General features: G+C 34.9%; 1 protein-coding gene across 17 annotated transcripts in view; it reads right to left on the bottom strand.

Moving 5' to 3' along the window:
* ERC1 (ELKS/RAB6-interacting/CAST family member 1) overlaps positions 1–12,932 on the bottom strand; it is a 308,860-nt gene that overhangs the window by 180,351 nt on the left and 115,577 nt on the right. For all 17 annotated transcript variants that reach the window (XR_013944890.1, XR_013944891.1, XR_013944892.1 and 14 more), the window contains 3 exons: positions 12,163–12,300; positions 10,681–10,821; positions 9,411–9,551 (listed from right to left, as the gene is read on the bottom strand). Coding sequence is in view for 13 of the 17 variants with exons in the window: in XM_080576070.1 (XP_080432196.1) it covers positions 9,411–9,551; positions 10,681–10,821; positions 12,163–12,300 (420 nt within the window). In the remaining 4 variants the exon portion in view is untranslated. The remainder of the gene's footprint in view (positions 1–9,410; positions 9,552–10,680; positions 10,822–12,162; positions 12,301–12,932) is intronic.

Genomic DNA, 12,932 nt, shown 5'->3' with positions numbered 1-12,932 from the left:
TACGTATTGATAGGTCTGCTTTCAGGTCTGACTGAGGCTTGCTTGTAAATCTGCAGCCTCTTAATATAGTTACAAGCAAGTATGAAAATGTATAAATATATGATTAAAAAATAAATTGAAAAAACAACTTGCTTAGGGTGAAGGAAACACTGTACTTTCCTCTGATAAATGAGGTATATAAGTGAAGGTGTGTCTACACCGGCCATTCAGTTTACCTGATTACAAGCTATTTTAAGCCACTGTTACTGCTGGCCCTGTCATTAGCTCTTCACATCTGATTCAGCATGGAGTCAAACAGGTGATTTCAACCTACTTTCAAGAGTGTTTTAAGCTTGCATGTTTCATTCTACATTAATCTGCATGAGAAACACACACACAAATTTTAGCCAAAAAGCAGCACCTTCTTAAACTATGCTTTGATTAACAAAGCTCATCTGAGCAGTTTTCATCCCCTTCAGTGTAAATTTAGTTCCAAATTCAAAGTGGTTCAAGACTGAGAATAGTTGATCTTAACACTATGGATTTGCTTTCAAAGTTCTTAAGAGTGACTATAAACTAAGAGGTGGTTTAACAGCTTTCTGCTTTTCTGCTCCTAGCCATTATTTCCCATCTGGAATGTGGTAAGTGATGGGGCGAGCACTTCAGGTACCTACAGAATAAAAGAAAGAGTGATTGTTCCTCAAATAAATGTACTATAGCTTCTATTGCTTCCACAGAAAATCATTGGATAAAGCCAACTTCTGCATCTAGAGCAAAGATGAACAATGTTTCACAGAAATAACAACTATTTGCAAATGAAGAGGAGAAGAAGGCAAAACACATTGAGAAGAATTTTGTAAGCTAGTATTTCTCATGCCAAAAAACTCTTTACTAAGAGGAAAGGTGATCTTACACAGCTTAAAGTATGTCAGAGGCAAGGAAGAAAACAATAGCACAGATCTAATTCAAAAGTTCTAAAATATAAGTAAAAATTCCAAACATTATGACTAAGATTCCAAATCAATATTCCTAAAAGGTTAGCTAAATCAAACAGCAAATAATTCACAGCACTTTCTACTTTTACCTATGAATAGAGACAGTAAATTCAGTTTAACATTTCACATGCAAATGTTGCCAAGAACTTTTGGCCACAAAGTAGAAGTTCCCAAGAATATGAAATCCCTTTTTAATTCACCCTCATACCTCCAAGTGTGCCTCACATCTCCCGAAAATAGTAAATGCATACACAAATATGAAAAAATATCATTACTATTTATTGCAAAAGACAAGCACATATAACGATTTTTTTCCTATTGTGATGGCAGCAATTTAAATGATAAAACATTTGCACTGACTTCCACCATGCCTTTATTAGTTTCGACAAAATTATATATTTGAAAGCAACCCTTTAGCTTCAATGCTCTAAACAACGTGCTGTGATGGTTTTTCAAAAGGGTTGTGCTGGAAGTAAAAGGCTTAGTGAACTCTCTGATATACTTAGTACCAGAAAAAACTTTAGTCTGTCACAAGAAGATGTTTTTTATCTTATTTTTAACAAATTCTTTTAAATCCCCTCCAGGAACTTTATGATCTTTATTAATGTGAATGTAAAATTTTGACACTTGAAAAGCTAGTATTTGGTAGGAATAATTTTATAAAGAACGCTGAAGGTCTAAATGAGAGAAAGATGTCTCAAGAGAATCCATTACTCTAAAAAGGAAAACGACTACGGGAACTTGTATTTTTCTGAAGAGATCAGAAAGATACGAATTCACATAGTTGATACTAAACATTACCAATTTGCTGTCTTTGGAAATTCCACCGACACAATAAGTATACAAGGAAAGAAAGGAAATATCCAAACTATGGTTGTCTTTGCAATCATACTTCAGCATCCTTATGCATTCCTTTTCTGAATCAGGCTTTAGTGACATGACCAAAAGCTAGTATTTTAAGAAACAGTGCTTCATTCTCTCTCTTCACGCACAGAAGAGATTTACTCAAAGAATCAGCAGATATTCAGTATTTGTGAGGATTTGGGGGGCTGGGGGGTTGATATTCAGTGTGTGGCTCTATGCCTTATTTACTCTGAAGTATACAAACCACACTTTAAAAGAATGTATTTTCCCAGTTTTCTATCATGCGAATCATGACTGTGGGCTATTTGTTTGCAAACAGTAACTAACTTCACTTCATAACACCAGCATTATTATGAAGTTACCAGGATGTAAGGATGCACTATTATACCTACTGTGCAGGTAAAAGATTAAAAAAATGCTAGGTATTTTTATTATTCACTTAATGCTTTCCTACTATTAGAAATGTATATATATATATATTTTTTTTTTTTTTCTAAATGGTAATCTTCTTCCTTATATACCTCTGGCTCATTCTCAGAATATTTTTCACACAATACTGAAGATTGCAAGCGGCTGGTAGACAACATTTTAGTTATGAAATACTATAACAACCACCTCATAATCAAAAATTAGGAAGGCCACACAATGTTGCAACAGCCATCTCTTAGCTTTTGGATGTCTAACTTTTCAAAATTAATGTTATATTCACAAGGCTTTTGGAAGGGGAGATAGAGTTGGTAAGTTTAATTTTTTAGGTATGATAAAATCACATATGGGGAAAAACACCCCCCTAATATTATGTAAGATGATGTTGATAATATCATCATCCATCAACAAGGCTTGTACTTTAAAAAACACCCCACAGCTTCTGCCAGTTCTCTAAAGGGAATGCATCACTTGTACCTTAGCTTCCTTATTGGTTATATCATAGGTGGGAATAAAACACACAGTTTGTTCAAATATTTTATATTTTCTGACTTTAGAGTAACCGAGACATTCAGAAATCTTGCATTTTATTAAAGATTTCACAAAAAATATGCTCTCCTGGTCACAGATTCTCCTGCCTATTTGCAATAAGTACAATCCTTTTGTGCTATAATTCATTTCTCCAACATTTTGTCAATGTTATTTGGCCAGGTTCAAATTCCTCTTCTCCTACCCAGGCGGATTCCACTAATCTGCCAGGTGTCCCCATCTTTCTCCTTCCACTTTCTTCAGGTTTGGGGACACAACCCCTTCCTCACACCATGTCCTCCCTGAGTCCCAGGTTCAATACAATTTTCCTGGTAATGTTATCTATTCATTCCCTCAGCAAAATCCAATCTGTTTTTCTCTTCCCAGGGGCTAAATTCCAGTACTGGCTTCCAATCCTAGCAGATTATTTGTCCTGACCTGTTCAGCACAATGAGATGCTGCTTCTTGCTTCTGCTGTATTTGTATCAAGCAGTTGCTTGGAACCAGCAAGGTATTTGTTGAAGAGTTTACTTAGCATTTACTGCTGCTTGCTCAAATGACCAGACATAGAAGGCATTATGGCAATGAAGAGAGAAAACAGTAAGTTCTTCCTTTCACTCCAGGCCAGGGTATAATCAATGCAGATATAATCTCTGGGAAGTTCCATTGCTAAATCTGTATCTCTACTGAGCACGTGCAAATAGGCAATGCAATTAACTGTTAGCCAGTTTAGGTAGATTTAAACAGGGGCCTAATAAATACCTGTTATAAGGACCATATCCTTCCATAAAAAAAAACTACTGGTCTAAAAAAAGAAAGATTAAAAACCAATCTATTATATATTTTGTTCTTGAAAACACTGAGCTGTTATGGCTGAGAGATTCTTTCAAGAAGACACAATATCAAACAAAGTCTCACATTGAATCAAACAACATAAATTTCAAATGACAGGTTTTACAAAATCATAAACAATTAATTATAGAATCTATTTAATAGGATGCATTAAACACATTTAGTAATAGATTGTACCAATAGCCTAAGCTATAGCAGAAGAGGATGGCAAATTCCTTGGAAGTGAAGAAATGTATTAATTTAACAGAAAATTCCTGAGTGCCTGCTTTTCATACCTGAACGTACAATACCTTTGGGAAAAAATACTCTGTCATGAAATGCTAAATAATGTAAAAACCATATACACTAAACTTATATCCTTTAAGGATGTTACTCTAATCTGTGCGCACCAAATACCTTAGAATACTTATTAATGACTTTTTCTTTATGTGTAATAAAAATTTCAAAATGCAGCGTAGTAGTTTTTATGTTCTAATTGACACTTCGTTGTTATTTCTGATAGTTCTAGCAACTACTTTACTCTGTTGCACACGCAACTCTTTTTCTAAATCTAGTCACATAAAGGCATTTTAGTGTCCCCTTTACTAAAATAATTTTTAATACAGAATGTCACAAAAACTGGGAAAAAAAAAAAAAAGCCCTGAAAAAGCACTGGGAATTTTCTAACCTTCCAATAATTGTTGTCAGGATAGACAGCTACATTTAACCTGAATACTGTCAAAAGTAACACAGATAACAGCCTTCAGAAAGTTTTGTAACATGATGTTTTATGCATGCATTCACAAAAGAAACCTCTGATGAAAAACACATTGGATTACATAATTTGCAGCAGCAAGATATTATTATACAAACACTCCTTGAAAGGAGCGCTCTTTGAAATCGAACAGAAAGTTGGTGATACAATCCAAAAATAAACTGACATAATACCAGTGAGCTTATTAATGATTATATTTTTTTATGGAATCTTTTACTTGCTTTATCTTAATTATTATTTCTAATGCGCTGCTGTACATAGTGTTTCATAATACCTTCATACAATAAGCTTGATTTGCATGGAAATTCTTCTGCTTTCTTGGTCTGAAAATGCACAGGCAATAGAGATGAAAGAAAAGCTACAGGAGATCACTGGCAGCAAAGGGAAACAAAAACGTTGGCACAATTGTAAGTTGTCCAAGCAAAATGAATTTACTAACACAGCCAAAAAGTAAAAGCATCTTATAAGACTTTTCTGAACCTCACTAGTCAGATGTACCATTGCATTTTTTTGTATCCCACTACATTACCCATACACACAACACTAAGTAATTCACCGATATATGCTGTGCTAGCCCAGATATGAAAGCACAGGTGAATACACGTCCAACACACAAAAACTTAAATGGAGTTGACAATGGCCTTACAGCCATTACTAAACAGCTTTTGTAAGAAGAAGAATATGGAAAGGTACCCTTGTGCAAGTTCTAAATTTGATCATGATTTCTTACTGTAAGAGTTTTGTCCAGTCCTCAAATCTTTAATGTAGTCCAGTGTTTGATGACAGATGACAAACAGCATCAGAGCCCATATAAGACTAACCAAGCCAAATCTTGGGAAAAATACAATTTGGGTCAACACTTCATTTCGTCTGTTTTTCCTGTCTTTTGAAAGATATTACCCTCTTTAACTTGAGGGAAGAACACCATAGCAGGAAAAAATCCTACAAGTGAGCCTGTTGAATCTTGAGGTATTTTCCTGGCAGGGAATCACTGTTAACATTTCTCTTATGAAAAGTCCCCAGAACAGCACCAAGGGGAAGTTTGTTAACATATGGTTTGGGACTCTTTCTTTTCTCTACTCTTGATCCCTTTCAAATGAGCAAAATATCTAGAGGGAGAGAAACTATTCACTGGCAACAAAGACAAAGACCTGCTCATCTTTGCTGAAACAAGTTCTAATATTAGTAGGTCTCTCCCAGATTAGAAAAACAAAATGAAACAAAGCATATTGGCTGGGAAAGATGAGAAAGAAAAGGCTAGGAAAAGAAGACATCCTGAAGACAACACAACTAGAAGAAAACTTTGTCACTAGAAAAATATTACCAACACACTTCACAGAAAACAGACATCTTAGAAAGAAACGCTTGGAGAGAACCCCCTATATTCGGTTTCCCTCTAATAATTCCATCTCAGCATAAAAGGAGACTATTTAGTGTATGACATCAAACCATGTAAACTCAACAGGGATTTATGGCTAGCTTTCAGCACGCAGAATGTCCCATAGTATCTCCTGGTGGTAGGTTGACAAGTGAGCACAGAAGCAATGGCAGTAGAATAATAAGAACATTTAGCACAGAGATTTGCATAAACATAATATTGTTATTAAAGAAAAAACACCACCACAAACAGCAATCCCTCCAAACAAGATGAAAAACACTGAAGTTCTATTTGCTACAAAATAGTCATTAGTAAGAAAAAGAAGAGTAATGGTAAGAACTAGACATGTAGAATCAGAAATTGGAGACTGCCTACATGGAAAGAAGAATAATATCAGCAACTTTTCAGCATCCCTACGCTGCACTTGGTTAATAATATTTCACTTTAGTATAATGTTAAATATCTTTTACAGACAAGGTGGAAGCTTGCACTTCTCATGATTTCTTAAAGGCTCACTTTTTAGAGATTAGCAAGAGTTTTTTCCCAAGGACTGCCCAAATCTTATTTACTTCGTGGTTTAACAGTGTTCCAGTTCAATCTCTTTTGAACTTCTGAGGCTAATAAAGTTAACTGAAAGTACTCAAATTGTTCAGTAGAAATAAGAGGCAATGGAAACAACAATGATATTAGACATATCTCTATTCATAATGTAAGGGAAAGAACAGCAAATGACAAGAAGCTTTTCCTTCTAAGAGCTACACAAGTGTCCTTCATTCATGTGTCTTATGCAAAAAAAAAAAGGCACTGTTATTGCAATAAAACTTAACATAATAAAATTCTTCTGGTCAATGTTAATTCAGTTTTAGACTGAATCTCCTGTGCAGCTATTAGTAGTAAGGTTAATTATGACAGTTATTTGCAATGGTTAACAATGCAGATATGTAAATCTGGGTTTTTATAAAAGTTTTAAATTGAAGCTGGATTATCTATCATATAATTGTTTCAAGGATGACAAGAAACTAATCCACCTTGAAAATGTCAAATTGCCTGAATAGCTAATGCACTTAAAGAGAGAAACCCTTTAAAAATATTTTTCTACTTTTCTGCAAATGACAAAAACCATTGGCAAATTAAAAACAGCTGGGAAAAGATTATTAAAGAAATACCTAAACTTACTCATAACTACAAAACATATTCAAGTGGTTGTTAACTATATTTTCTGCTGTAACAAAGAGAAACAGTAACTTGATTCTAGAAAGCAAGGATGATCAGTGATAGAAGTGGGCTCTTTCATCCAACATGAGGAAAGCAAGATACAGTTAATTACATGAAAGCACACTGGGGTCCTGTAGCTGTAATTCCTTTCTAAGAAGCCGGACTAGAGTGACTTATTATCACCAAAAAATCTTTCCTTTGAATTTTCCATTGAATCAGAAGGATGCAGTTGTTGAATCAGAAGGATACCAGAATATTTTTTAAAATTAACAAGATATTGATACTTTTGTCTCAGTAGGACTTCAGAGAGCATTTTAGGCACTCTGGAAATAATTGCCTGAATGTCCCAGTGATCAATACTGCCTGAAGCAGAGGAGATATCCAGAGTATTACAGAAGGGCTTTATACTGTATATAGGTAGTAGTACGTTATGTATTTTCTTGCTTGTACAACTGAAACTATCATGACTAACTGAGATTGGGTATCTTTTCTTTGGACATGAGGATGAGAATGTACTTGTGTTTACAATATAACGAATGTATATTATTTTTCTCAGAACCAAATAAAGAATACAGTTATTTGTACCACAGCTGTCTTGCATAGTTAAGAGTGCTCTTTACATTTGAGCTATTTTCCTATTTTCAGCCTCAGGATAAAGATCACAGGAGAATAACTCATTCTCCTAATTATTTCCTGAAACAAAGAGAATAGATTATAAAAAGATAGGGTCTTATGAACTGGCTCAGTGTCCTTATGTAACATTATTGGATACCAGTTATTAAGCACTATCTTCTCTAAAATAGAATGAGCAGAGGTAGGCCTGAAAGTATTATAATGTAGAGCTGTCACTGCAGTGCAAAGTAAGTGCGTGTTCATCTTCTAGGTAGCAGTGCTTCACCAGATTTTGCTCACCCTTCACAGGTGCTTGCTTATACTATAGAGATGCTTAGTGCATACAGTGAGAAAGTGATCTCTGGAGAAGCAGTGAAAAGCAGTACATTTAAGAACGCTCAATATAAAACCACATTCCCTAAATAATTGAATTTCCACAACTGTTTTTTCATTATCTAACTTTACTTGTTATATACTCTCCCAGTTCATATTATATTATTATTTAAGTAATTGTAACAACATTCTCCACTGCATGTGTGTATCTACAAACTATTACTATTATCCAGATGCTATAAGAACATCTGGCTAATCTTAGCTACAATAATATATTCCTCAACTCATTATCAGTAACGCACTGACAAGGCGTGAAACTGCAATTCAAATGAAAGGGTCCTTCAGGACTTCTGAAGCACTCACCCATTCTACGGTACATTGAAAACAACCTGCAAGACTGATCAAATGTGCACAACAACTATTTATTCTCGCTAATGTACTTTTCTGAACAATAGAACTATTTCTTGGGGGTAATAGAATTAAAAAGAAGGGAAAACATGAGTCTAGATATGTATATATGGAGTTTCACTCACAGAATTCTTATGTGAATTATGGTTGTGTCACCTTGCACTCACACAAAAGCACTGCTAAACAGCTCTTAATTGTTGCCTCAAAATTTAATCTCATATTCATCTGAAAAACTAGGACAGAGTTCCAGACTAGAGAGAGCACATGCACACCTCATTTTCCTGGCTAGGTATAAAGAAGTGACTAGGACTCCATAATCTAAAACTTAAATTTCTTTCAAATGTTGTATTTTGTCTTGTTCTAATTTTATGAATAAAACCATTATCACTAGTTCACTTACTGTGTTTTGTGCTTTTTGATTACCTACTCTTCAAAGTTAAAATCAAATTAATATTCCTCTAAAAAATATAGTATATGGGCTACTCACATCTAAACTAAAGAATGCTTGAAAGATTCTGTTCAAATAAATTAGCTTGCCTGTAATGGTGTACTACTCTGCTAAACTGCATATTCCTGCTTATCAACTGCGACTGGCAATGAGATTAAAACAAAAGATTAGACACTTCACTGGTGATATTCTTTTCATTTGTTTTTACGCATTCCCATGTGCCAGCCATGCACCTGTATTTATCACATTAACACCTACACGTGCTGATAATTTATAAGTGAAACATTTGGCTGTTAAAATGTTAGCTGTTACACCAGTTTAATGGCACAATTGCTACTGGAAACTGTACTGAAGCAAACTATGTGTCTAACTTCTAGTACCTGTTAAAATATACACAGTCAATAGCACTGTTGTTGCATGAAAATGAAGTCCAAAATTAGCACCAGAGTCTGAAAGTTACTTTCTGATAGGCTTAACTTGCAATTTGGTTTGCATGGACACAGCTCCAGAGTACTTGCTGAAAAGCAATTCACAAACCCAAAGTTTTCTGTGTAGGCATGGACGGTTTGTCTAACACTTGATGTTTATTTTGCACATATAAATATGAAGTAAGATTACCTTCTTCAGTTGAGTTTCCATCTTCAAACATTCTTCCTTTTTCTGTTCCAATGCAATTTCCAGTGTCTTGAGCCTTGAATCTTTCTTCAGTCCCGATGAAGCTAAGGATGAAGCATGTTCCTTCAGATCCAGTAACGATGTCTAAAATAAAAGATGCAAAATAGCTATCAAGTAAATACTTTCTATGTGTAACAGCTATTTTTTTTTGTCTTCATTTTCTTCCTACCCCTTCACATGATGCTCAGGATCCAACTTAGAACAATGTATTTTGTTGGGATGTTCACTGGATGTTCACCGAGCTGACTTAAGACAGCTTGATTTAATTCAGGTTCTCGGGATCAAAATGAAACATTGTCTAAATTTGTTCCAAAATCATTTTTAAAGATGGAAAATTTTGCCAAGATTTTGCAAACTAGAACTAGTTCTTCAGTGAAAGTCATATGTAAGATAAAAAGCTTTTAAATAAAGCCATATTCAAAAGTCATATGTGTTTAGCAGATTTGGTCACTGTATCTAAAACTGAGTCTCCTCAAAGCTTTTTTTCCATAGAGCTACTATGGGATGAAACTGATTTAAGCCACCCGTGTCCAGAAGAAATCTCAACTTCTTGCTTTCTGAACCATTTTTTGTGTTGTTTTTTTTTCCTGTTAAATGTTGACTTCCCTGTAGCACCTCCTAGATGCATTTTTTGTATCATTTTAATTTGATAGTTTTGAAATAATATTGTAAGTAGACTTGAATGTTATTATTCCAAGAAAGGAACAGAATACTTTGATATATCTCTGATATAATCAGGCTAACTTTTCTAGCCAGTTGGTTCATTAACAACAACTAACCTAGTTACCAAAACCAGACTCTTGTGAGTCAAAAGAACTAGTTATGTTGTTGGCAAAAAGGCATAAACACTATCTACTATCTGTATGCTTTCTCTGCCCACAGCTTTGATCTACCTCTGTCCTTCCCCTTCTATATTTAGCCAGGAACAAGCTTGTTCTCAGTCGTCTTTAAGCATTGCTCCAGTAAATGCTATCATTGACCATTGGACATTCACTGGTATAATTAACTGCTGCTAATAATGGGACTGTGTGCTATCCATAAAAAGATCGTTCTGAAATGTTTATGATTTGAAAAATTCTCTAACAATGTATTTTTACTAGATAAACTTGTTGAAGGACCTTTACTATAAAGGAACAGTTTTCTTCATCTAAGATACAACATATACATATAGAACAAACAACTCAAATACAACAGATTCATTTTGCTGGTCAACCTCTTTCTCTGTGAGATCTCCTTGCAAAATGCCAACTTTCTCTTTCAGGTCCTTAATGTCTTTTTTGTAGTTGTCAATCTCTTCCTGTTTTTCCCGTTCATCTCTGTCACGTTGCTCCTTTAGGCGCTCAATGGTCCTTTCCTGACAAAAGAAAGTACTCTGTGAGGAAAATCCATCTTAGTCATTCAAATTCTGAGGATTCTTATCACAACACTTTACATAATGTAGAGAATGATGAGTGTAGGATACTGCAGTTTATTTTGATTTTGTATAACAGATCCTCAAGAAAGAGAAAATTTGTCTTGAAAAATCGATGGATTCATTGCTAAAAAAATAGCAGGCTTTTTGTACCTGAAAGTTCACATTATTGCTACAGTGTAACAAAATTTATCTGCTTATGATAACTAAAATTACCCTAAACTAGAACGTTACATATTGCTTCTTTATTTAAGTCTTATTTTTGAAGCATACAATTAAGCCTGTGGCCCTTCAGATAGGAAGGGTGTAGTGCCTGTGTGACATTAGGATCAATGTGTGGTAAGAAAGGCAATAAAACAACTTTGCTGTATACCAGATACCAACAGAGCCTTGGTTATCCTGGAAGCTGAAGAGGTGCAAGTGAATTCCCCAAGCTCAGTCAAAGCTTTACCATAGCTTTACATTCACATTTATAGAATCTGACAGGTGCTGTAACCCTGGTTCTCCAGGGATCAAGAAAAAATATACAGAAATTCTAAGAACTGCCCCACCAAAACAGAATAGACAAGGTTGTTCCCTCAGTCAGCATCTCCTGAGAACTGGGCAAGCATACAAAAATACAATGAGAATAAAAAAGCTGCAAATGAAGTGAGACTGAAATACAGCTACATCAGGATAGCTATGCATTTTGATTCAATACTTGGAACTAATTTATTTTTAAAGTTTAGCTATATGAAAGTTATTATTAAAATATCTGAGGAACGAACATAAAATGAAATTAGATATTGGCCAGGCTTTATAAAGAAAGAAGGAAAAAAGCAGATGAATGCACAGCTGCAATGTAGCGCATCCCACAAGAGCACCAAAGATGTACCATGCAAACAGAGGACAGCATGAGCAGGACCCAAGCATAGAAGATGATATAAAGAACACATTTTTCTTTCACAACAAAAAAAATATGGTAAGTAGCTGATGACTAGAGAAATAGCTCGTGGCTCAGCTCTGTCCTCAAGCCTTACTCATAGTACTACAATCACTCTGCGTGTTGCTATACAGGACGGCAGCCCAGGCTGCCACTCAGAATATCCTACAGTGCCCTCTAGTGAGAGATGCACCTCAGCAGAAACATCACTCCTGATGCCTCAGCTGTCACCGACGGAAGACTTATATTGCATAAAAGACTTCTTTTATGCAGAGCCCAACAAACACATAGTAAAACTGACTATAGAGACGTTATTAGTAGAAGGACCTTTATTCACTAAGGGACTTAGGCGTCAAACTCACTTTTTCTGCAAGTGCTTCTTCCAGCGTGGTCAAGGCAGTATCAGTATTTGTGGTGTCCGCCTGCAAAGATTTCACTCGATCCTTTAAGCTGCTCATTTGCTTTTCCTTGTCTCTTAACTGTTCTTGAAGATTTTCAATCTTAAAGAAGAAAATTAAATTTTAAGAAAATAGTGATCAAAACCATCCAAATCATCCAAAAATAAGAGCATTTTTAAAAATGTAATAAAACAAAGGAAGTAGGTGAGGGCATCATTTCTATAATCTTACGTGGAAACATCAAGCAATGCAATCAAAACCATCAAATATTAACGTAGAATCAGCAACTTTTTTGGAAACTGGGATAGAACTCAGGGCAAGAAAGTCTAAATATTTACCAAGGAAAATAAACTGAAATGAAGAAAGGGTATTATACCTAATTTCTGAGGACGTTGGGCACTGATTGAAGGATAATTGAAGGAAACAATTAGGTTTGATATTAAGGAAAAGCTGTTGATGTAATAACAATATGAAAGGATAAAAGCTGAGAAAAACATTACTGAAGATATAAACCAAAAAAAAAAAAAAAAGGCTCTTAATTATTAAGAATCTGTTAAGTATTCTCCTAAGTATTTCCTTTGATACTGATGCATTGTCCACAATACTGGTATGCTGCTTTTTTGTCTTACAAAGTGTTTTGCTGTATGGTATACTAACATCAGGCATCATTCTCTGGGTAGAAAATATATCATCCTTGTTTTCTCCAGGTGTAGAATTCAATTGATTTATGAGAT

The sequence above is a fragment of the Anser brachyrhynchus genome, assembly GCF_964034855.1.
Source record: "Anser brachyrhynchus genome assembly, chromosome: 1".
NCBI classification, from domain to species: Eukaryota; Metazoa; Chordata; class Aves; order Anseriformes; family Anatidae; genus Anser; species Anser brachyrhynchus.
This window is presented reverse-complemented; position numbering and strand designations above follow the sequence as displayed.